General features: G+C 39.3%; 1 protein-coding gene across 2 annotated transcripts in view; it reads right to left on the bottom strand.

The window, feature by feature from the left end:
* STAB1 (stabilin 1) overlaps nucleotides 1-25,556 on the bottom strand; it is a 126,900-nt gene that overhangs the window by 53,455 nt on the left and 47,889 nt on the right. For both annotated transcript variants that reach the window (XM_032209352.1, XM_032209350.1), the window contains 16 exons: nucleotides 23,525-23,618; nucleotides 21,094-21,252; nucleotides 19,582-19,677; nucleotides 18,558-18,653; nucleotides 16,257-16,304; nucleotides 15,282-15,412; nucleotides 13,955-14,066; nucleotides 12,509-12,583; nucleotides 12,138-12,230; nucleotides 10,452-10,559; nucleotides 9,293-9,424; nucleotides 8,773-8,901; nucleotides 7,460-7,516; nucleotides 5,553-5,648; nucleotides 4,457-4,652; nucleotides 1,861-1,956 (listed from right to left, as the gene is read on the bottom strand). In XM_032209352.1, coding sequence (XP_032065243.1) covers nucleotides 1,861-1,956; nucleotides 4,457-4,652; nucleotides 5,553-5,648; nucleotides 7,460-7,516; nucleotides 8,773-8,901; nucleotides 9,293-9,424; nucleotides 10,452-10,559; nucleotides 12,138-12,230; nucleotides 12,509-12,583; nucleotides 13,955-14,066; nucleotides 15,282-15,412; nucleotides 16,257-16,304; nucleotides 18,558-18,653; nucleotides 19,582-19,677; nucleotides 21,094-21,252; nucleotides 23,525-23,618 — 1,718 coding nt within the window. The remainder of the gene's footprint in view (nucleotides 1-1,860; nucleotides 1,957-4,456; nucleotides 4,653-5,552; nucleotides 5,649-7,459; nucleotides 7,517-8,772; nucleotides 8,902-9,292; nucleotides 9,425-10,451; nucleotides 10,560-12,137; nucleotides 12,231-12,508; nucleotides 12,584-13,954; nucleotides 14,067-15,281; nucleotides 15,413-16,256; nucleotides 16,305-18,557; nucleotides 18,654-19,581; nucleotides 19,678-21,093; nucleotides 21,253-23,524; nucleotides 23,619-25,556) is intronic.

Below are 25,556 nucleotides of genomic sequence, written 5' to 3'. Positions count from 1 at the left end.
GCTGACAGCTCAGTTTGAGACTTGAGCTCCGCACAATGGGGTGAGCTTCTGTTACTTGCTTTAGCTCTTGCCACCCAAAAGTTCAAAAACACACAATTGCAAATAGATAAATAGATACCACTTTAGTGGGAAGATAACAGCATACCATGTGCCTTTGACATATAGCCATGCTGGCCACACGGCCATGGAAATTGTCTTCTGACAATGCCAAGAAACAGAGATGAGCAGCATGGCCTAGAGTCAGACACAACTGTCAGGAAAACCTTTACATGTACCGTACTCATGGTACACTTTTTATTTGGATTTCCTCAAAGTCTTGAGGAAGTCTTGGAAGACTTCTACTCTCTTTCTAAGAGAGGCAGAAAAATCCCACCTGTAGTTTTAAGACTGCCTTCAATTCACTGGGACTTCTCTATCTGCCAAGCATCTAGCTACAGCATTGCTGCAAATGAGCAGCAAGAGGGTGTACCAGTAGCCAATTTACAGAATGCCATGCTACAACTAACACAACAGCTGCAACAGTTTGCCTTAAACTGCAGCAGCACGGCAACATGAAGCTCAGCCAATGCTCCTGCATTCTTACTTTGGCTTATCAGAAAAATTCAGAGGGCCCAACCAGGATCAGTTCTGGATCTTCACAGCGCAATGTGAAATGTTTATGGCAGGTAGACCAGTGGAGTTTCCCAAATGCTATTACAGTACATTGGCCTAGATTCTAAGCTCTTAATTTGTTTTTAAAAAATTGTTTAACATTAAGGCAACGAATAGAATTTTAGAACCTTGTGAATGCAATACTATTCTCAAATCAATCTACTTTCAGCAAGGACTCTGGCTCTAAGATAGGGCTTAGAAAATAAAAGGCAGGTGGTTGCTATCCAATTGTTTGTTTGCTTTTTTACCTTCTGATATATGGGTGTTTTATGATTGGTTACACTCAGGAGTGGGCTTAAATTTTTTTAGCAAGGGGTTCTCTACCTGGTTGCTAGGTAGGCGTGGCCATGGTGGACGTGACCTAGTCGGCCTTCTGCATCACGACATGGGGGCAGGCGTTTTTGCTTTCCCTGGATTCCGGAAGCTTTACTTGAGCCTCTGGGAGGGTAAAAAAGGCCTCCCCAGACTCCAGAGGCCCTCTGGAGGCTGGAAACAGGCCCATTTCCAGCTTTCCTGAACTTCTGGTAGGCCCATTTTTCACCCTCCCCAAGCCTCCGCATGCGCCCTGCACTTACTTGCATCCAAAATGGGCCACTTGGGGAGGGGCAGAGCCAGCCAGAAGTGGTATTTGGGGGTTCTCTGAACTGCACAGAATCTTAGCTAGAGGTTCTCCTGAACCCCTGAAAACCCCCAGCAGCCTCCCCCTGGTTACAGTATATCATGGACACTTTTTGGTGAGAAAGCTCATTGCATATTCTTACATTTAAAAGGTGCCCACTGACCCCAAAGTTTGAGCTCTGGAGTATGTAACACTACTTATTGATGGTATTGTTATTTTTTCATTCTGCTTGATGAACCTAATTAAAGCAGCTATTGTTTATAAACTACCTCATTAATTGATTAAATGTCCAAAATATTGTACACATTTTATTTTTTATGGTTTTCCTTTATCAATAGCAATAGTAGTTGTGATTATTTATTATCCCTTATGTTTGCAATATATTTGTATTCATCCCATTGATTTGCCCTGAGAACCAGGCACCTTCTGCAGATTTGACCACAGGAAAAGAAAAGGGGTACATTAGTAGTACAACAAAACTCCAGTTCTGAGATTTTGAATGTAGCCCTTTTTCATTTCTTTTAAATTTGATTTTTAAAAAGATACAATAGGTTTAAATCTGGAATGATACAACTTGGTTCCCAACTTACCTTGGTCACAATTAACTCCTTTAAATCCCGCGTTGCATGTGCACCTTCCATCACCTAACAACCCATCGTTGCACTGTCCTTTATTGCAATTGCACTCTAAGAAGAAACATAAGTCTTTGTCAGAAACAAATTAATACATCCAAAGTTACCTATGCTGGTTTTTCTGCACCATCATGGCCAACGGAAAATTAATTATAATTATATGCAGCCTTTACCACAGTGGTTGGTTCCTACCAGTTCAGACCGGTTTGGCCAAGCCAGTAATGGTTTGGCAGCCTGGGTCGCTGGAACCGGCAGCGACTCAGGCCTGCCACTCCCCCGAACTGATTCCCTGGGTGGCGCCAGAGGCTGCCATCTTATTTTTCAGTTCTGCGCATGTGCAGAACAATTTTAATTGCACTGTGCCTGTGCGCACAGCACCCATAAATCACGCACGCACAGCGTGCACACGAGCAAACTAGCAGTAGTGCCTGCCGGAACTCACCCCTGCTTTACCACTATCAATAACTGCACAGGATCCTAGAAATGAAATGTGAGTGGAAGTATTTGAGAAATGAATCCAATATTTGTAGAATGACGTTTTAGGAGTTTACAATGTATCTAGCGTTAGAATAACACAAGTTTGAGTGTCTTGCAGGTGGCCCTAGTCTAAAGCAGTGGATGAATCCAGGACATCTCCATTTAGGTAAAATTAAATAGGATAATTGTTTGGCCATCTGTTTGAGGACTTCTTTAGGCCACATTAAAAATCGAAGGTTGGCATCAAGTTTCAGAAAACCCTGGAGACTGCATGCAAGTCTTTTTGTGAGTGTCACTGTTTTAGACCAAACGCTTCTCCTATTCAGTAGCACAGATGCTATTCCGATATTCCAACCAGAGATGGCATAGACGGTATAGAAGTTTGATCATAAAAATGAAACAAACAAACAAACAGTTTTTCCTAATTAGTTGTACAGGTGGTCCTTGACTTACAATCATTGTTTGGAGACTGCTGGAAGCTACAAAAGCACTGAAAAAGTGACATAAAACTGGTCCTTGCACTTGCAAAAGTTGTAGCATCCCCGTAGTCGTGTGATTAAAATTCAAGCACTTGGCAATTGGCATGTATTTACTGTACTTGCAGTATCTCGTGTGTGTGTGTATGTATGTGTGTGTGTGAGAGAGAGAGAGAGAGAGAGAGACAGAGACAGAGAAAGACAGAGAGAGAGACAGAGAGAGAGAGACAGAGAGAGAGACAGAGAGAAAGAGACACAGAGAGAGAGAGACAGAGACAGAGAGAGAGACAGAGAGACAAAGAGAGAGAGAGACAAAGAGAGAGAGACAGAGAGACACACAGAGAGAGACAGAGACAGAAACACACACAGAGAGAGAGAGAGAGAGCGACAGAGAGAGAGACAGAGAAAGACAGAGAGAGAGACAGAAAGAGAGACAGAGAGAGACAGACACAGAGAGAGAGAGACAGAGAGAGACAGACAGAGAGAAAGAGAGACAGAGACAGAGACAGAGAGACAGAGACACAGAGAGAAAGAGAGAGAGAGACAGAGAGAGAGACGGAGACAGAGACACAGAGAGAGAGAGACAGAAAGAGAGACAGAGAGAGAGACAGAGAGAGAGAGAGCAACAGAGACAGAGACAGAGACACACACAGAGAGAGAGAGAGAGAAAGAGAGAGAGAGAGACAGAGAGAGACAGAGAGAGAGACAGAGAGAGAGTGACAGAGAGACAGACAGAGAGAGAGAGAGAGACAGAGACACAGAGAGAAAGAGAGAGAGAGACAGAGAGAGAGACAGAGATAGAGAAAGACAGAAAGAGAGACAGAGAGAGAGACAGACAGAGAGACAGAGACACACAGAGAGAGAGAGAGAAAGAGACAGAGACAGAGAGACAGAGAGACAGAGAGACAGAGACAGAGACAGAGACAGAGAGAGACAGAGAAACGTGACTGCCTTCTGTCAACTTTTCAGCCGGCTTGCAACAAGCAAAGTCATTGGGGGAAGCTGGATTTGCTTAACAACTGTCTGATTCATTTAGCAATTGCAGTGATTTCCTTAAGCACCATGGGAAAAAAAGTCGTAAAAATTTGTCATGACTCAGTTGCTTATCAATGGAAATTTTGGTCCCAGTTGCTGTCTCAAGTCAAGGACTCTCCGAACCATTCATTGAGGGACTGTTTGAAGTTACAACGGCACTGAAAAAAGTGATTTAGGACCATTTTCACACTTGATGACTGTTGCAGCATCCCCATGGTCAAAATTTGGATGCTGGGCAATTGGTATGGATTTATGATGGCTGCATCATCACAGGGTCATGTGATTCCCCTTTGGTGATCCCTGACAAGCAAAGTCAATGGGGAAGCCAGATTCACTTAACAACCGTGCTACTAACTTAACTAACTGCAATGGTTCATTTAACAACTGTGGCAAGAAAGGTCGTAAAATGAGGCAAAACTCAACAAATGTCTTGCTTAGCAACATCAATTTTGGGCTCAATTTTTGGTCATAAGTCGAGGACCACCTGGACAGTATTTTGAAAGAATTAAGTCGCCCAAGTAAGAAAATCAGGTGCAGATGCCACAATAAGGATGAATAATCATCACCTGATTGGCACTTGGGTCCATATCTTCCGGCCTGACACATTTCACAGGCTGTGCCATGGAAACCTTCTCGGCACTGGCAATCTCCATTGCCTTCAATGCCATCTTGACACACCCCATTGCCGGAGCACCAGTTGCCTGCTTTCCCAGGACACATCTCACACATCACACCGTAGTAGCCTGGACAGCAGACAGAGACCTCAGAAAACAGACATATTGATAGTCAGAGCAGGAAGAAAAAATAGAGATTTTGTACAAAAAGTAAGGATTACTGCTGAGTGTCTCTTTATTTTGATTCTTTGAGTTGACCAGAGGCATAGAATCACAATCACATCAAGTATTAGTATTGCTTTATAAATCCTTAGGAAGACCAGATCTGGAATACTGCATCTGGTTTTTGGTCACCACATTACAAAAAAGATGTTGAGACTTTGGAAAAGAAAAAAGAAGTTTAACTGATTAAGGGCCTGGAGACTAAAATATCCGACGAATGGTTGCAGGAATTGGGTATGACCTGTCTAGTGAAAAGAAGGACTTTGATAGTAGTGTTCCAATATTTGAGGGGCTGCACAAAGAAGACAGGATCAGCTTATTGTCTAAAGCACCAGAAGACAAGACAAGAAACAATGGATGGAAGCTATTCAAGGAGAAGTAACTTGAAATCAAGGAGAAACTTCCTAACAGGTAACTAGTGGAGCCGTTTGCCTTCAGAAGTTGTACGTGCTTCATCACTGGAGGTCTTTAAGGAAAGACTGGACAGCCACCTGCCTGAAATGGTATGGGGTCTCCTGCTTGAGCTGGGAGCTGGACTAGAAGACCTCCAAGGTCCCTTCTAGCTCTATTCCGATTGATTGATTAGATGGCCACATAAAATCTTCAAATAAATTAATGTCATGTTCAAAAGTTTATATTGCTTAGGGTTTGAAATGGTATCATAATAGTATCTTCTTCCTTATCATTTCTGATATGGCACCAGTAATATCAATATACACACACATATATATATATATATGCATCAGTAGGGTAGTCAGTTATGTATTTGCTCAGATTATGAGTGAGAAACAGATGTATGGATATCTAATCAATAGAGATGACTTACTAGGGAAACTTTGATGCAGGTAAAGTAGCATCCAACTAATTTCATGCCTCCAGATTTAAATACACAGTGAGGAAGGTTCCCTTGGCCTGGATTTTGCTGTCGGTTAAAAGGGGGGGGGGGAATGTAAAAAAGTTAAGCAGATATACAGTATATTCCAAACATATAATATCTCAGGCATGATGAAGAAAGAACTTTTATTTTAATTCTTTCTTTTTAAATTCTATATTGTAAACTATATTGTATACAATATAGCATACAAAGAGAATACAAAAATAAATACCTTATTTTTCGGAGTATAAGATGCACTGGAGTATAAGACACACCAAAGTTTTGAAGAGGGATTTTTTTTTAAAGTAGGTAGGTAGATAGTGGGATAGAGAGGAAGAGAAAGAGAGAGAAATACAGTAGGTAAGTAGGGAGAGAGAGAGAGAGTCGTTAGCTAGCTAGGTAGATAAAGGGATAGAAGAGAGAGAGAGAAGGTAGGTAGTAGAGGGATAAAGAGAGAAATAGAAGGGGAGAGAAAAATACAGTAGATAGGTAGAGAGGAAGGGAGAGAGCAGTTAGGTAGGTAGGTAGATAAAGGGAGGGCGGGAGGGAGGGAGAGAGAGAGAAATATAGTAGGGAGGGAGGAAGAGAGAGAGTGTTTGCAGGTAGGTAGAGGGATAGAGAGAGAGAAATAGAGATAGAGAGAAATACAGTAGATAGGTAGATGTTTCTGCTGGCACAGCACTTGATCAATTTAATTCTCATCAATCAGTTAAAGAGCTTTCCAAAAGGAAAAAAAAAGTTTTTGCACTCTGCAAACTTCCCCCAAAGAGCCTGTTTTTTGCAAAAACGGGCCCTTTTTTCCAAATAAAAGGCATGAATAGCCTTGTGGGGGCTTGCAGAGTGCTCCTGGAGGGCAGGAGGTGGTGGCAAAAATGAGTAAAAAATGGCCCGTTTTTTTGTCAAAAAAATTGCATGCATAGCCTTATGAAGGCTTATAGATTGCTGCTGGGGGGGGGGGGCAAAAAACGGCCCCTTTTTTGTTCATTTCTGCCCTCCCCAGCCCCCAGGAGCTCTCTGGAAGCCTTCATAAGGGTATGCATGGGCATTTTGGTGAAAGGGCGGAGCTTCGGGAGGCAAAAAATGCTGTATTCAATGTATAAGACGCACCCAGATTTTTAGCCTCTTTTTTGAAGAAAAGAGGTGCGTCTTATACTCTGAAAAATATGGTAGTAGGGGAAGTTAGGAAAGGGAAAGGGGAAATGAATAGTGGGGGAAAGGAAGGGGAAAAAGAAAGAAAAGCCATTGACTTCCAACTCCTTTTGGTGCAGTAGAATAAGGCATGAGGGAACCGGTTCGGGGGGCAGGGCAGGCCTGTGTTGCTGCCAGTTCTGCGACCCAGTTCTGAATTCCACTACCGGTTCAGCTGAACTGGGCCAAACCAGGAGCAACCCATCCCTGACTACCACACAATAAAGTATCCAGTTCATTTAATTTAAATCTTTCTTTCAATTGAAGATATGTAAACTAATGACAGACATGGCCTTCTGATTCTAACTCCTCCTTAGATTTGAGAGTAGGATTCATTCAAGTTAAAAGATATTATTTTACCATAAGTCCACCAGTTTAGCCTTGTCACTATTTCTTTTCTTAAAAAAGCTTTCTGTGGGGAAACCCAAAGAGGCACCTTCGTGGAAAGTCTTGTTCTATATTTATTCCAGACTCTCAAAATAGCACATGTGACAAAATGATGGTTGAAGTCAACATTTACTTTATCATACATTATTTTAACTTTTTTGTACCTTCCCACAATAAACATCATTAACTCCAAAATTCTGCATAAGGGCTGCTTTTTCTGCAAAGCTTTTAGGTGACACACTTCAGGAAAAAAAAAGTATCAAATGTAATAAAGCAATACTTACTGCAAGCACTGATCCTGTTGGGCACTTGATCTTTTTATTGCATTTAGCACATCTTGACTGGAATACAGGAGAAAAAGGATAATTAATAGACATTTCAGAGCATGGAAAAATATTAGCATCAACTGCAGAGGGGTAACAAATCACAACACAACAAAAGCCCACATTAATCACTATCTGGTTATTATTTTTCATATTTTGTGGTAGCAGAAATATTAGCATTGTCAATATAATTATTTATTAGCTTTTTATCCTGCCGTTATTACTTTATAAGTAACTCAAGACAGCATAATATTCTTTCCTCCTTCTATTTTCCCCACAACAACAGTGGGTTGGGCTGAGAGAGAAAGTGCTTGGCTCAAAGTCATTCAGTGGCTACGAAGCCCAGGTTGGCTTTAGGACACACACATTTCTGGTTTCATTTTAACCACTACACCAGGTTGGCTCTCCATCCTTATCTGAACTAGAGATGGGTTGCTACTGGTTTGGGAGAACTGGTAGTGGCAATTGGGACTGGATCACTGAACTGGTAGGGACTGGGTTGCCCATGCTGTTGCCGGCATGTTTTTTTGTCATTTTATAGTGTTCTGCGCATGTGCAGAACAATTTACAGCCAACTGCGCATGTGCAAACAACGCACGGTGGGTGCATGCACGAGCAAAGTAACGCCGGCAGCAATCCACCCCTGATCTGAACCTGTTGTTATTCCCACATCAAGATTTATTCATTTCAATGTCATAGACCTTTTTTAATCTTAATAAACCAATCACTCTTTATTGAGGTTTTAAAATCTATATTTGGGGTCTGAACCTGCCAGGATGCATTAGGTCCATAAAATCATGACCATATTCGATTGTTTTTGTTAGGATTACTGCTGCTGTAAAAACAAAACGCTAACACTAAGTTTTGTCATATTGATAAAATCCTCACTAGGGTCATGTATACATTTTTAATTTTTAATTATTCAGGTTTTAATGTTGTATTGTATTGAGTAATTTGTGCATGATCTAGAGTCCTTTTGTGAGGGAGATGGCTGGTTAAGAAGTTTGATAGATAGATAGATAGATAGATAGATAGATAGATAGATAGATAGATAGATAGATAGATAGATAGAATGATATCAAATGCTGTTGAAGAAACCTACTGATGCCAGCTTAGTTGTTCCTGAAAGTTGTAAGATTTCAAATCTTAAGTAGAAATAGGGTGTGCATATATTGGGTGGAGGGCTGAGACAATCAGTGTATCCATACGTGTCATATAAAATAGTAGAAAACAACTAGTACTCATAATGAAGAAAGACAGTCTCTAATCCTTACCTTTTGTACAGTGGTGGTATTAGTACTGCAACGGTTTTTGTGAATCGGTAGAACTTGAGAAACCCCAATCAACATTCCATTTCTTGTTTCAACAAATGGACCATCCAAAAGAATTCTGTTTACATATGTCTGCAATTTAAAAAGGGGGATGCAAAATGAAGTATGGCTCAAAGCATAATTATCCAGAGAGCATTATAAAATGTTCCTCAGCCCACATAGCATTCTCAGTGAAGCCCAATCAAAACCAATGAACTTAACTGTTGGTTTTTAATCTGTGTATGCCAATTTACAAAACAAAACTCTGGGATCTTTCAATTTATGTTACAGAGGTAATTGGATAAGTTTCATATATACAGTAAATAAAATATTTAAAACAAATACATAAAACATTTTAGGATTGCAGACATAATATGCACCCAAATGTACTATTTGAAAAGTATAGTTAATATTTGATATTTTAGATGTTCCTTGTTAAACCACACACTGTAGAAGTGAAGTGTAACTTGTAGCGCATTCTCACCTTATTGAGTCTGTTAGAAAACATGAGCCAATTGGAAAATCCTAACATTGTGCTTCTGTGCACTCCATTCTTCAGGTCTTTCAAAAACAGCTTATCCCCAATTACAACATGATACTGCATGGTGTCGTTATCCTGGAATCCACAAAAAACCCCAATATTCAAAAACAAGTATTAGAATCAACAAGGTAACAGCAAGCGGAATAGAAACTTTAAAGAGAAGATGCATAGTAATAAGCCATTCTTCTACAATTTATCCGTCCAAATATCTTGGTCACAATCTTCAGAAGAATCATTTTCTTTACTGAAATGACTGAACTGTAGATTGGCCTTTAACAAGGGTGTTGCTTTGCCATACTCAACCATATCAAGTTCATCTTGATTAGCGGAAGAAAAATATTGCCATTGCAAGCCTCAGAAATAACAACATTCTTATATGAAGAGTTCTAGAATCTAGAAAAAAGTTCAGCACATTGCCAAAGCCACTCAGGGAAATTAAGAAGTAGAAATGCTAATTTAGTTTCATCGTTATACCTAGAACATACTGATACCCAAAGGACACCAATCTTAAACCAAGTCCTTAACCGATATATAAGAGCTATATTTTATTAAATGATGGTGATAATTGAAAATCTCTGTTAATTTAATAATATAACTATAAATGAATACATTTATAGTTATATTATTAAATTAACAGAGATTTTCAATTATGTTTACATTATATAATTACAACAACCATATCTCATTTTTCAGTAGAAAGCAACTGGAGATATATCAGAGTTTCTTGCATTTCTGTGCATATGGCAATTCAGAGTTAACCTGTGAATTGACTGTCAGTCTCTTATTTGAGTCTTCTTGGGAACACAACAGTTGTTGGCTATTATATGTAATAATAATTAATTTTAATTAATTTAAAATTAATTAAATACCCTCCTCTAGGAGCTTTGTAGTGCATGAAGCAGCCAACAACAGTTAATTCCAAATGTGTTATCTCAAGATAGAATCCAAATTCTTATTTATTGATATGTTGTTTCCCACAAATAAACAAAGAACTGTGCAATCATGTACACGTTGAATGAAAAATTAAGTCTCATTGAGTTAGGGGAGCTTACCTCTACATGCGTGCCATTAGGATTATTTCTTTAAAGAAGTAAACTCTTACCAGTTGTGTAATATTTGATGCTTGGCAATATTTCTCAATTGAATTATTCCCTGGGACAAAAATAGTATATTTTGCTGATGACTCGATTTTGTTCACCAACTGATATATCTGAAAGTTTAAAAAAACACAATCAGCAAACCAATCAACTTAATGAGGACTGCAGTTGATAGCTAAAAAAAAACATGTTAAGATTGTTTTTAATAAAGAGGGTATGCATAAGCGAAGGAGGCATCCCTAAGCACATCATCGTGCCTGCTGTTCCTGTTGTACTGTCCCCATTTACTTGTACTTATTCCTTGTTCATGTCCATGTTTATACTTATACATGTTCAACAAATTAAACAAACAAACAAACAAATAAATAAATAAAAGTTTGCCAATTCCACACCTAGAAAACAGCAACAACGAAAAATTAATATTAAGAATTCAGACTGAAAAAAATCCACTGTGTGTTTGTATCAGCAACAAACCTTGGTTGCTTTGAATAGCAAGCTATTTTGGATAGTAAGCTATTTTGGATAGCCAGATGAGCTATCCAAAAATATAAAATTAATAATAAATGATTTAATTTCTCTAATTGTTTGTGTCAGCCTCTGCTTCGCTTGCTTACTATCAGCTGCCATAGAAACGGGGAGGGTGGGGGCATGGTATTTGGGATGGGAATTCTATGGTACGGGAGGAGATTTGGAAAAGGGAGTTTTGTTCTCACCATCTTCTGCGCATGCTGGTGGCCGGTGTTTGAGTCTGGTCAAGGTTAACCGTCTCACATACCAACCTGATGATGCCTTTTGAAGACGCAACCCATATGACGCCTTAGGGAGTTGCAGATTGGACACTGGGGTGGGGTCATTGGAGGGAGGGGGCTGGATAATAATTTGATATGTATTTGTTCGCACCTTTTTGGCTCAGATCTTGCTTTTTTCCCGCTGCTATCTTTTCATAACTAGTAAAAGTATCTTAATTTCCACAAACAATGGAATTGAGATTTTTCTTTCTTGGTTATTGATGGAGGCACATCTGACAGTTTGATTTGGGGCTGAATCCTTCACACCCAGCTATTACATGTGTGAATCAATATATAAACTTAGTTTTTGTCTTCTATTATATCACCTATTAAGATGATCTTCCTTTAGCCCAGGCTGTTAAACTCCTGACCCACGGGTCGGAAGTGTCATGTCCGGCTATGCCCATGCCCGCTTTAGCAAAGGGGGGGAAGTCCCAATACATCATGTGATGCCACCATGATGACGTGAGTTTGACACACCTGCTCTAGCCCATTGCAAAAGAATTATTTAAGAGATATGGGGCAATATTTTTGGGCTGTAAGAAAAAGAGCCATGGAATGATACATGTTTGGCATTACAAGACAAGATATAAAGATCTGCATATGATATAATCAAGAGAATAAAATAATTGAAAGAAGAAATAAGCTTGTCTCATAACAAGAAGAACTGATGACAGGTAGAGCAATGCAGTCACAGAATAGATCACACTTGACAAAAAGCACAAAAGGTCCACAAAAGAGACCTAAAACAAATTGGATCATAAACATCAGCAAGTATTGCAGGTCCAACTGGCAAAAGAAAGCTCAGAACTGCATTGGTTGGAAACATGCGGAAAAGGCCTTCATCCTCCAATGGATAGACAATGGCTAAAATGATGATGGTCTTTCTGCTGGGGACTTTACCTCCAATAGCTCTTTGAACCTCCAGAAGGAGGACACAGTGTTTAACTGCTCCTGCAGACCAGGTGGGAGCTTGACAAATGTTGGTACCAGAACCTGATCAAAAGAAAAGTGAAAAGAGGAAGACCAATTACCTGACTTTTTTCATCTCATAGTTATAAATAATAGCATAAATAGGGTGCTATTGAGAGGAGAAAAATTAAATTTTAGAAGATTCTTCTAAATACTTTGATGACATTGTTGTTTCTGTTTAGTGGAAGACAAATACATAAGATATGCTTAACTCATATCTTATAAATCCCGCTAACCCCCCCCCCCCAGCGAACAACAACAACAAAAAAAGACAAAGATGCAAGCGAATCTAATCAACCTACCTTATTGATGAGATAAATACTGCCGTTAATAACAGGAATGTCCCACATAATGCTGGCATTCTGAATAGTTATTTCCTGAAAATCAAATATTTGCAGATATTAATTCTGAATTACTACTATTTTTTATTTAGGAAAATTTATATGGCCATCCAACTCACTCGCTCTGGGCAGCTTACAACATTGTAAAATCAATAGAAAAATAATAAAACTTCCCCCCCCAAGTGATAATAATTAAACATTTGATGGGCTCCACCCACTCTGGATGGGTTGAGCTCATTGGCAACACCAGGTCTTTCAGGCCTTGCAAAAGATTGTCAAAGTTCAGGAGAAAGTTATCTCTGATGGGATGATGTTCCATAGGGAGAGAACTATCATGAAAAAGGCTTTTCTTAGTCCCCCTAGATCAAACTCGCAGTGTCATTTTGCCGTCACATAAGTATAAGTATAATCTTTATTGTCACTGTACTTAAATACAACGAAATTGGTTTTAACCTCACTGGTGCAAAATTATAACAGAAACGAAAAAAGAAAGAAAAAGAAGAAAAACTGGCTTGTGCATGGAGTGATTGTGGTTGTACGGATAGAACTATCTTTAAACCTGTTTGTTCGGCTGGCTATACTTTGATGTCTTCTGCCTGATGGTAGAAGTGCAAAGAGACACTGACCAGGATGTGAATCATCTCTGAGTATCTTCCTTACTCTGCTAAAGCAGCGAGATCTGGCAATGTCATCCAGTGGTGTCAGAGGGCAACCAATGGTTTCTTGTGCCAAATTGATCACTCTCTGTAGTGCTTTCCTGTCCGCAACTGTTAAAGCATCATGTGACTCCCCCCACTTCAATAAACTGGGGGTGGGCGTGGCCGGCACATGATGCATCTGGCCCGCAGTCTGCAAAAAAGACACCGCTGCCCTAGATGGACCTTCTTAGGGAAGGAGACTTTCGCATTCTCTGCCCTTCCACTCTGGTGGGTCAAGTAGATGTGGTCAGGAAAAGATGGTCCTTCAAATTAAAATTAAAGTATAACCATTCCTATTACATTTACATCAAAACACTTTTGTGCTCTAATTGGAGTACAGGGCTGACTGGGAAACCTTAATGTAGGATCACTTCTTAGGATTGAATATATCTTTTCTAATTTGTCATCTTTTGACTTTGTCAAGTTGCAGTGGCTCTAATTATGGGCTATGCATTCTAGCCCATCTGGAGAACAACAGGATGGGAAAGGTTTATCAAAATGTTCCATTTTAATCTTGAGGGTCACTACAGGCCTTTGTACACACGGTATGATTAACATTTCTCAAATAAAAAACATGAGCCTGCAGATTTCTATTGGTTCTACATTCCTTGGGGCACAATTTCTTTAGTTTAAAAGTGGTGTCAGCACATTTCAATAATATCTCTCTAATTTTGCTATTGGAAATAATGTGCTTAACCTACAAGCTTACCTTATTATTGCTCTTTATTTCCCACTTGACGTCTGGATTGAGAGTGGGGAGTTCTTGGCCAACATATGTCTTGAGTTGCTCAATTGTGAAGGAACCCTGGAGGATATGAGACCTACGGTGGGAAAAAAATATTAACAAAACTACAATCGGCTGGTTAAAGCCAAGAGAACATCTTCACTTAGGAAAAAAAGCATGGCATCTTTCAAATGTGTCGGGAGAGTCTATCAAAAGGACAATTTATCAGCCATCCTATCTATGGAGTTTCTCAGTCATCCAGGTCATGGTTGTCTCAAAGATAACCAAAAGCAATCAAAGATGTTTTTCAAAAGGCAACTGGACTTCCTTTGTTTTCCCTTGGAGACATTTTGCTGTGATAGTGTGATCAAAACTATTTTAAAGGGTTTTTTTTTTACTCACAAAATTAGGCAAAGCTTTGATCAACTTTGCCTTTCTTAACCACACTTTGCAGGCAGCCTTGTTGGTGTGAGATTAGTCCAAAATTTAGAATTTATATATTAGCACATGGTATCAATGCGTGCTAACAGCCGTGCTGTGTATAATTTATTTTTGGGAATAGTTTTCATTTAAAAAAAAAAACGTTCTCGCTAAAGGAGAAATACATTTTCTTTCTGCCTTCAAATCAACTTGATCTCACAACCTTTCTTCAGTATGGACATTTAGTAATGTCCAATCAGAAAATTTTAGAGGACATTCTAAAGATAAGGAAGTTAAACTGGATATTCTTATGCATTGATATGTATGTTTGCATTCCTATGCATTGATAAGTATATGACCATATTTCTTTTTTAAAAAGATATAGATGGGATGCATATGGGAATACACATCTGGGTCAAGAAAAATGTTATGCATAATTATGAATAAGGATGTCTGATAGATGAAATCACATTTTGCTAGTGAAATGTAGAATTTTGTATTCACGTGAAAGGAAACTACTTCATATTGGAAAAATCCATCTTCTTGCATTGTCTTCTCTGGAAAGGCAAGTGTTTCAAATTGCAAAAATGCCTAATTCTACTAAGCTTACCTACCTCTTTAGATCATCACAGGCACCCCACTAAAGTATGTATTTTAGCCATCATTGAACACACATTCTTGGAAGCTGAAAAAAACTGATACTCAAAAACCTAGGTGAATGTACTGAAAACTATGCTGCACAGCCCATTATAAAACATTTGAAGCAACCCCATCATATGCCAAACCTGGCCTCTAGCACAAATCAGACCTGAGTAGATTTCACTAATCAAGAGAAATCTTAGGTTTACTTATTTATACCAATTTTGATTCTGACAAGCATGGACAACAGTACCTGATAAGAGATGGTAGCATGGTGGACTCCAGCCAGAATGAATTTCTACCCTTGCTGAAATTAGAGACAGCTTCTTTCATTGGCACCAGAACAGTCAAATTGGCTCCACTTGGCATCCTGAAGAGGGATTTCTTTTGATCAAAGCAAGACAACATGCACAGGCATTATTGCTAGCTACTTCTGTGTTTAGTTTAACAGGCATGGAATTCAATATACAGATCACTACTGGCCTCTTCAATGAAATTTCTGAAAACAGTGGAATCTGATACCTAGAGTCCCAGCATTTTGTATTACAAAACTATTTTAATTTACAAATCGTAGTATGTAGAGCAGTGGTGTGTTTCCATTTTTTTTTTACTATCTGTCTTCACATGTGTGCAATGCTTCTGCGTATGCGCAGAAGTATCTGGGTGGATGGGTGGAGCCTCCCACCGCCACCACTACTGGTTCGCCCAATCTGGGCCGAACCGAAAGCAAGCCACCTCTGATGTAGAGACAATAAAGCAGTTTTAGCATCTTTTCTGATCCAAAGACTAATCTGCATGATCATCAAAAGATAGTTAACCCTTCCAGAGTGAGCTCATTTTTCTCAAGCAAAGGCCTCATTAAAATATGTGTATCATCTGATCACCAACAAACTTAAAAGAATAATAATGCAAAAGTAGTTTTAAAATTACCCAACAGATTGAAACAAGGGTGTTTTGATTCTCTAAGCAACTGCCCTAATTACATAGGCTGAAATTCTTTACTCATAAATCAGTTGCAATGAGCTCCAGCTTTTGAAAAGATTTATATGAAGTTCTGCTTAGAGAGCCCTTTCTGTCAAAAACTTAAAAGGCCATTTTAAAAATAAAATTCTTACTTTAAAATGTAAATAGATTTTTTTTCTACTGATGGAACAATATACTTAAACGATTTCAATGTTGTCCTGTTTCAGAAATGTTAAAATAGCACTCAACCACAGAAAATCCTTACCGTCATCAAATGATAAAAACTTGAAGAGTGGTAATTCGTTGCCAGCTCCTTGAAAAAGAAAAAGCAACAAATTTGTAAAGCATTATTCTAGGGGTCTTAAAGAAAAAAATGATTCACGCAGCATGATAAACAAGTTTAATTTAATCATGGTTTGCTCATAAACGAAGACAATATGCTAATACAAGGCTAAGCAGACCACATTACAATTTTAATCATACATGTAATCTAGTTAAAGTTGGTTAAATGCTTGGGAACTTGCCTATCAATCAGTCCAAAAGAGAATTCTGATATTTTCCTAGTACAACAGTAGAAGCTACAGTTACTCATATAAGCCAGCCAGAGGCACTTGATTGGCATATAGACTTAATACATTTAATTGTCTTTATTTTGAATATACATGTTTTACATTTTATATCAGGGTGTCCAATTTTTATCAATTTTAACACTTTCAATTCTCCATGGCTGGCTGGGGAATTCTAGCTGGGGAATTCTGGAAGTTGAACTCCACAGGTCTTAAAGTTGCCAAGGTTGGATGCCCCTTCTTTATATTTTTCTTATTGGCATACAGTATCTTTAAAAACACTGATTATAAAAGAATAAAACAAACAGAGGGGGAGTCATTCCTTCATCCACCCACTCATCCATCCAAAGCGCTGGTTAACATTCCACTTCCAATAGTGCCAAATCAGAAGACAAACTTTCCCCCAGAAGGGCAGCCATAGACTTTGTCTCATTACTGGACTTTTTAAGGCTGCTGGAAATGTGACAAATTGGTTCAAATTAAATTCTCTCCTTCATTCATGTTTCATAACATGACTTCATTTTATTTCTGGTTTTGTATTTTTATCATTATTAAGCCAGATAATATCTCTACAGGGTTGCTAAGAGTTGACATCAATTTAATGGCACATAATTCAGCAAACGTTTTATCATTACTTATAGAACGTCTTTACCAAGGAAAAAACAACTTAATATAAAACAATAGCTGTCTTTTCCGTCTGAGTACAAGCATAAACTCCTTTGAACATACAGCTCTCAGGGTGGGCGGGGAGGGGCGCTTAGATAAAGGAACTGGAGACATTTTCTTATGGCAAAGCAACTATAGAAAAAGATAATTTAGTTGCACTTTATGGTCCAAGCCAGCATTCTTTGCCTGAATCTCTGCTTAGAACTAGCATCCCTCTCGATGGTTTAATGTCTAGTGTAACAAAAAGAAGGGCTGAGAGACATGATAGGAGTTTTCAGTATTTAAGCGGCTGCCACAAAGAAGAAGAAGAAGAAGTCAACCTTTGGAAAAAAGCACTTGTAGGCAGAACATGACACAATGGATGGAAACTAATTGAGGAAAGAACCAGCCTAGAAATAAGGAGAAATTTCCTGTCAGAGAGAACAATTAGTCAGTGGAATGATTTGCTTCCAGAAGGGGTGAGTGCTCCAACACTGGAGGTTTTAAAGACAAAATTAGACAACCATTTGTTTGTAATGTTATAGGGTCTCCTGCTTCAGCAGAAGGTTGAACTAGGAGGTCCCTTCTAACTGTTAGTCTGCTTGCACTTAATCTGATTTTATTCTGTAGATATGGTTTGGATACATTTTTTTAGCATTATATTGATATAAAATAAGAAAGCATTCTTGCAGAGTGAGTTGGCAGAGATGACCTCCCTTTCTTTGCTTGTCTTGTCGGAGGCCCTCTCCCTTTTTCTTCCAAGCATTATCTTACTTCTAGTCTGGTATAATGGACAAGAGGTTGAACCAGAAGGAGGAAAATCAGGTTCCAATCCCCACTTCAGCCATCAAATTTCAATTTCTTAAAATAATATATTCAAACTATGAATTAGTTTAAGGCTCCTATCACTGCACTGCCATGAAAAAAATCATTGCACTGCCATGAAAAAAATAACTCACAAAGTTAGTCATTGTGGTTTCCGGTTTAGAATGGAAAATCTAGAAAGTGCTGATTTTTTTTTCCTTTTAAATAAGGAAGCTAGAGCAGAACAGTGCTTTTTCCTGGAATATTTTCTGCCTTAACTTGCTTTTTTGTTAACGGGAACGATAAGCGAAAAGCTGAGTTTGAGAAGTGAGATGCTGTTGTGTGCATAATCAGAAAAGTCACTTGAGGTTTATGTTGGTCCAGAATATTTGCACTGTCTGAAAGATACTCCATCGAAGTGGTCTTTCTTAGCCATATCAAAGATAGCAGACAGAACAGAGCCACTGCCATTGAGTTATGGTCCTTGCCTGATATAAATGCTATCACTTTACTACCCCCACTTGAAAGAGAATGGAAATGCATCTTTTTACCGTCATCATATCACCGTAGCATTGAATTCCATCTCCCATATATCCAGAAGGGCAACGGCAATCTTTTTCCCCAGTATTGAGAATCTGGCACACAGCCTGATGAGTTAAAAAGAAGAAGATAATTCTCAGCAATAAGAAAGTAAAGAAAAGGAAATAGGCAGAACTCAATATCACCTTAATAGGATGCTAAAGACCTAATGCAGTCTATCTGGTTCAGAGTGGTCTGAGCCCCAGCAGGATGTGCCCTCCCCCAAATCTTTGGTATAGCCCCCAGAGAATATCCAACAATTGTTACTACATTGAAAATTTTTTAATGGGGCTGGTGACCATTATTCAGGACATGTCTAGGGAAGAATCACATAACTCCATTTCATTTTAATTAAACAAAACTGTAAATGAAACAAAATCAAAGTGCATTCTTTGCCCTAACTTCAAGAGTCTGCTTTGAGAAACACAACTCCGTATAGCATCCAAAGCCAGTTGTGGGGCTAGGCCTTTAAAATAAAACAAGCAGTTTTTTTCTTATGGGTTTCTGTGCTAAAGCAACCCACTTTTTTTCTACTTGGAGGCTAAACTGCTTCATACTGCTTTGTAAGAGCAGAAAATTCGAACAGTTATGAATGAATGCATCCATAGTTGCTTCTGGTCTTTATTTCCTCATCTTAACTCTAATCTTCAAGCTCTTTAAAAAGACACATTTTGTGTTTCTTCTGATACAAGCATTTTTGCATGCAACTGTGCCAACTATGTACTATTTTGTAATTGGTTTTCCTACATATAGGGACCTAATGCTCACTTTACTAAATACTAAATTGTCTTTTGGAGAACTTTCCACCATTCTGCAAAGATTACTTCACAGGTTTCAGTGTCCAACTAGATTCCAATTCTGTGCCTTTTGTACTGTTGAATGATTTGTGTCACAGCCACTGCACTTATTATGGCTGTTAGCCAGGGGAGCTAGAGGGTAACTCATCTGAAAGGTATTAGACTGGGAAGGCTACCCTGCATTATTCCCATCTCTTACCAGTGCATGACAGCCCCCATTGTCCATCAAACAAGGGTTAATTTTATCACAGACGTAACCATCACCCTGATAGCCTTTCTTGCACGTGCAGCTGCTCTGAAAATGGAAACAGCAGGGACATTAGTTCCTATCCAATAGTATTAGTTTTCTAAGAAAAAGTTATTTTTTTTCATTTTAACCTTTATTTAAAAACTTCTGGAAATGAAGGGGAAAAAATTAAAGTTTGTAACTAATATATTTGTAACTTGAAATTTGAAATCAGCCGAAATAGAAGTATTCTGGAATTTTCATGTGCCAAACTAGATAATGGTTGGAAGCCAGCAGTCCTCCATCTGTTCTGAATTACAACTTACAACATCCTTTCCTATGGATGTCAATAATAACAATAGTTCTATCTGAGGACAACCCTCCTCAAGACAGAAGTGGATTTGGGGATCTCAGAGTCATCTGCATTCTTTGAGACCAGCACAACATTTGTTCAGAATGGACTCTCTCCCAGGACTCTGATTTAGATTCTCCAGTGCAGTCATCTACCTAGGCAAAATCTGGTGACAGCAGTAGCATCAGATAAAATATTGGAAAGCTGTGAGAACCAACATGCTTCCCTTGTAATCAAGTCTACCTTGGAATCTACACAAATATGGCCCTACATGCCAGGATAACTTTCCAGCTGAGTGAGGCATAATAAACACCGCATGAGTTAAAACCAACATAGTATTTCTTGCTTGTCTTGCAGTTGCATCAGGTTTAACCAGAAATAGCATGTGTCGTACTCTAGTATTAAACTCTCTAATATTAAACTTCCCTAATTGAAACCAGCCACTTGTCAGAAGCAGTGTTTGCTTCTCGTGGGCTTATGCAGTTGATCATTCCCATAGCCTAAACCCAAACAGACTTGAGTATTGTATTGTCTCTGGGCTGCCTACTTGTAGGGCAGGTCAATTTTTTCAAATTTCAATTTCCAAACATTAGAGGTGCTCAGAAGTTGTGACATGCCTTGCGGATTGTAAAGAGATTTTGGTTACTTTAATGTACCATAATTTAGATGTGCTTGGTAAGTAACTACATGAATATCACAACTGTTTTAACATTTTGTTTGTTTCACTAGGCTGTCGACTTTGCTCTCTTCTGTTTGCTTTTTTGGAATCTTAACCTAGATTTCCACGACTGTAGTTTTTAACTTTTAGAGTGACTTATACTTCTACATTTTTGTGGCCACAAGTAATCCTTTGGGGGAATTAGACCAAACCAGTCTTTTCCTGGAATTGTGCAATAGAGGACAATCATATGATCCTGGGAAAAGGCAAGGCTTCTTAAAGGAGTTACAAATTCTCACTTTTATTGTTCCATTCAATGCAATTCAGTAGAGGTTGAAAATGTTAACTCTGTGGCCTGCAGCCACTTTAAAAATCTGATGCTATCATATAAAAAGCACAAGCTGCATCATTAGTTAACAAACCCAAGAGCCACAGATCCTTTTTAGCAGGACAGCAGGGAATAACAATACTGTACCTGTCCAGGGCCAATGTAATTACAATCAGCATCAATGTGACAGCCTCCTCTGGTCTCTGTTACACAGTTGTCTACCACAGCACAAGCTTTTCCATCCCCAGTCCAACCTCGGAGACACTGACAGCTGACTGTGCCAGGACCCGTACTGGTACATGTAGCCTGGCAAAAAAATGAAACAAGATGAGAATGAGAGAAGGGCATTTCTGCACTTTCCATTTAAACTATTCTTGTTCATCTTGATTCTAAGCCATCTTAACAAAACCCTGTGCAGGCTGAGGCATGTTGGCAACAACTAAGAAGTTATTTGTTTTGCTATCACATCTTCTCATTGGATAATTCCCTGTTGTTTCAGGAAAGCGCTTTCATAACTATGGGTATGTGTTTGCGGATAATTCTCTCTCTGTGTGTGTGCGCGTGCACGTGCGCACATGCATGGGTTCACAGACACTCAAATACCCGTATTTTTTGGAGTATAACATGCACAAGAGTATAAGACGCACCAAGATTTTGAAGAGGCAAATTTTTAAAAAACATTTTTGCACTGCAGACCTCCCAAAAATGGCCCATTTTTTATGAAAATGGGCCTGGTATTTTGTCAAAAAAAAAGGACATGCATTTCCTTTAGGAGGCTTATGCTTCTGAGGGCTGGGGGGGGGGGCAAAAACAAGCAAAAATGGCCCATTTTTCACTCATTTCTGCCCTCCCCAGCCCTCAGGAGCACTCTGGAAGCCTCCTAAAGGCTATGCATGGCCATTTTTGCAAAGGGGCAAGGTTTTGAGAGGCCAAAAATGCTGTATTCAGTGCACTCAGATTTTCACCCTCTTTTTTGAGGGAAAAGGTGCATCTTATACTCCAAAAAATACAGTACATATCTCACACGCACAGTTACATTTTATATATGCATGGACAGACAGATACAAGGTAAAAATATCATCTTGCAGATACAAAACAAACATTTTTCTTGCTCTACAATACATTCTACTAGGTTCTAAACCTCCATTTACCGACAGTGCTGAACCAGCAGAACGGTTAAGAACTTTGCTTGCACAATAAAAGGTTGCAGTTTGATTCTTGGTAAAAATGGGAGGGGTTTTTAAAAGCACATATCTTTTCTTGATTAGATTGTTTTTCTATTTCAGCTTTTTAAAACAATAAGTCTAGGGCTTCCTGTTTTAGCAATTTTCCAGTCACTTGGCATAGAAGAGTTTCACTTCCAGCCCTCAGATAGCCCAACCTCCTCCTCCTTCTTTTTTCTTTAGCACAAAAGAATTGGATTGCAGCCTCCAGTTTGTGTGAAAATTAGAATTATTCTGATATGCAGTTCTAATTACTGCGGGTTTATACTAAAGTTTATACTAAAGACACACAAATGCCCTTAGAAAAAAGGTACCAGGCTTTTAAGAACCATGCCAGTAATTCCTGAATAGAATTTGCACCTCACAAAGCATCAGCCAGGACTCTCTATATAAATGGGGGCCCAGTATCCTCCCCTCAGTGTGACTGTCCCAATTCCACACCAAACTGTAGATCACATTGTGACTGGCTGTAAGCTGAAGGCATACCGTATTTTTTGGAGTATAAGACACACCAGATTATAAGGCGCACCTTAGTTTTTGGGGAGCTGGTCAGCTTCAGCACATTAGTTCACTCACTGGTTTTGAGGTTGGGGATGATGGGGCATAAGCTTCAGCACATTCGTTCTCTTGCTGGCTTTGAGGTTGGGGATGATGGGGGCTGTGCTTCTAAAGCACATCTGATTGTCAGAGGGAGCAGCAATTAGAAAAGCAGGCAAAGCACTTAGCTCATGTTTCTGAAACTTAGCTAAGCACTTAACTCATGTCTGGACTGAAAAACAGCTTCAGAAGCATAGCTGATCCTTGGAGGGAGCTCCAGTGACTAAAGCAGGCAAAGTGGGGAAGGGATAAGAGAAGGCAACAACTGTTCTGGGTAACCATTTTGGGAACCGCACGTCGAGCATTTGGAGGCTGAAAACACAATGCACAGAGCCCAAAAACACAAGCCATTATGGGTGGCAATCTCTGCAGCCAGGAAGAGGATGCGCGGAGGCCAAAGGGTGTGGGCCAGCGAGTGGGCGGGCCTACATTCTGAGTATAAGACACACCCAAATTTTCAGCCTCTTTTAAGAGGGAAAAAAGTGTGTCTTATATTCTGAAAAAATATGGTATATCAGTCCAGTGTCTAATTTTTTTAAAAAATAAATGATGCTGTGCTTCAGTGGTTAAATGCCTAGATATTGATATTACAACATTGATCTTTTTAATATTTATATTTTATTGCATTTCAGATGAAATGTTTATCTATTGCTAGTCCATGTATGCTATGTCATATGCTAAACAAAGAAACAAATAATACTAAGGTAACTTTTATCTGGATTAATCCAAAAGATGATCGAGGTTATTGACCCACTTACATTTTCTGAACATCCTCCCCTTCCTGGCTTACTACAGGCATCAATGGGCTGGCAGGAAAGCCCATCCCCTTCATAGCCATCAAGACAGACACAGCTAGAAGACAGGCAGAGAGCAGCTAATGAAATCCGAGGTACCTACGAATCGCATACTCATTCAGGTTAAAGCAATGCTAATTTATGACACTTAAGCCATGACATCCATCATGCAAATAGTGTCATTTGCAACATATTATATCATTTGCATATTACATTACATTTCCATAATGACATCATTAAGCAAGTGCCATGTATTGTAGCAGAATTTGGTCAATTACATGCAAATATCTTGTAAATTGAAGTTTCATCATAGTTTCTATCATGTCTGGAATCATTCAGACTGCAGGTAGTCCTCGACGTACGACCACAATTGAGCCCAAAATTTCTGTTGCTATGTGAGACAATTGTTAAGTGAGTTTTGCCCCATTTTATGACTTTCTTGCCATAGTTGCTAAGTGACTCACTGCTGTTGTTAAGTTAGTAACACAGTTGTTAAGTGAATCTGACTTCCACATTGACTTTGCTTGTCAAAAGATTGCAAAAGGTAATCATGTAACCCCGGGACATTACAACTGTCATAAATATGAGTCAGTTGCCAAGTGAATTCAGACAAATCCGAATTTTAATCCCATTACTATGGGGGTGCTGCAACAGTTGTAATTGTGAAAAACAGTCACGTCACTTTTTTCAGTGCTGTTGTAACTTCGAATGCAATAGCAATAGCAATAGCAATAGCAGTAGACTTATATACCGCTTCATAGGCCTTTCAGGCCTCTCTAAGCGGTTTACAGAGAGTCAGCATATTGCCCCCAACAATCTGGGTCCTCATTTTACCCACCTCGGAAGGATGGAAGGCTGAGTCAACCCTGAGCCGGTGAGATTTGAACCGCTGAACTGCTGATCTAGCAGTAGCCTGCAGTGCTGCATTTAACCACTGCGCCACCTTGGCTCTTACAATGGTCATTAAGTGAACTGTTGTAAGTCAAGGACTATCTGTATCTTTCAAATTTTATGACTGATTCACGCATTGCACGATGCACTAAAGACTAAACTATGTTTTGCTTGATTACTATTTATTAAAATACAATCAGCTGGGTTCATATGATATTATAAACTAAAAGCAATAAAGGATACTAAGATAGGGGTATCAAGACAATAGTTGTGTTGCTTTTGATCCAAGCAACAGTGTCTTCTTCTCTTTCTGTCATCTAAAAACCATTCACGAAACTGTATTTATGTCAAGGGAGAAATTGTTCTGACCTAGGCTTCCTTAAAAAGCATGAAGCAGAGTCTTGGTCCCGGCAAAACGTCTTTTATTTACTGACTGTGAATTCCTTTCATTCACAGTCAGCAAGGCTTGGCAAACAGTTTTTCAGAGTAATATTTATCAACACAAACCTTATCTCACTTGGCAAGCTGCCAGATAACTAATTTCCAAATGCATGGCAAGGCAACACTTGGCACAGACTCTCTTATAGTCACAAACAGAACTTTTCACTCTTAAAACGACTGAAGGAATGAATTGTTTCCTGCAAAAGCCCACTCCCCGTTCACTCCTCTTTTGTTTCCTATGGGAGGGGCCAATCACCTCCAAGCTTGGCTTTACTCCCAAGTTGACCCTGCTTTCTTAGTTGATCTTGTCTTCTGGCAGCTCTGTGCACGCGCAGGCTGGAACAGGCCACAGCTGTTCCTCTGCCTCACTGCTGTCTAGTTCCCCCTCTGCCTCTGACACAGAGCCCTTATCTGAGCTTTCCTCACCCCCAGAACTGGCCCATGTTCCTCCCCAACCTCCTCACTATCTGACTCTGCAGCCAGCTCCACTGCTGCCGGCGGGCCACAACAGAAATGTAATAAAGTTGAACAATCCTAAGCATTTCTACTATAGAAGGAATCCTACTGAATTCTCAGTATCGTGCTCCAAAGTAGGAAGTTTAGCAACATCCCAATAGAATTCACACCCTGTTCTGTTGTATTCACCATTTTTACTGAGGTTGCT

The sequence above is a fragment of the Thamnophis elegans genome, chromosome 2, assembly GCF_009769535.1.
Source record: "Thamnophis elegans isolate rThaEle1 chromosome 2, rThaEle1.pri, whole genome shotgun sequence".
In the NCBI taxonomy this organism is placed as follows: Eukaryota; Metazoa; Chordata; class Lepidosauria; order Squamata; family Colubridae; genus Thamnophis; species Thamnophis elegans.
The sequence above is the reverse complement of the archived record's forward strand: the minus strand, read 5'-3'. Positions and strand labels throughout refer to the sequence as shown.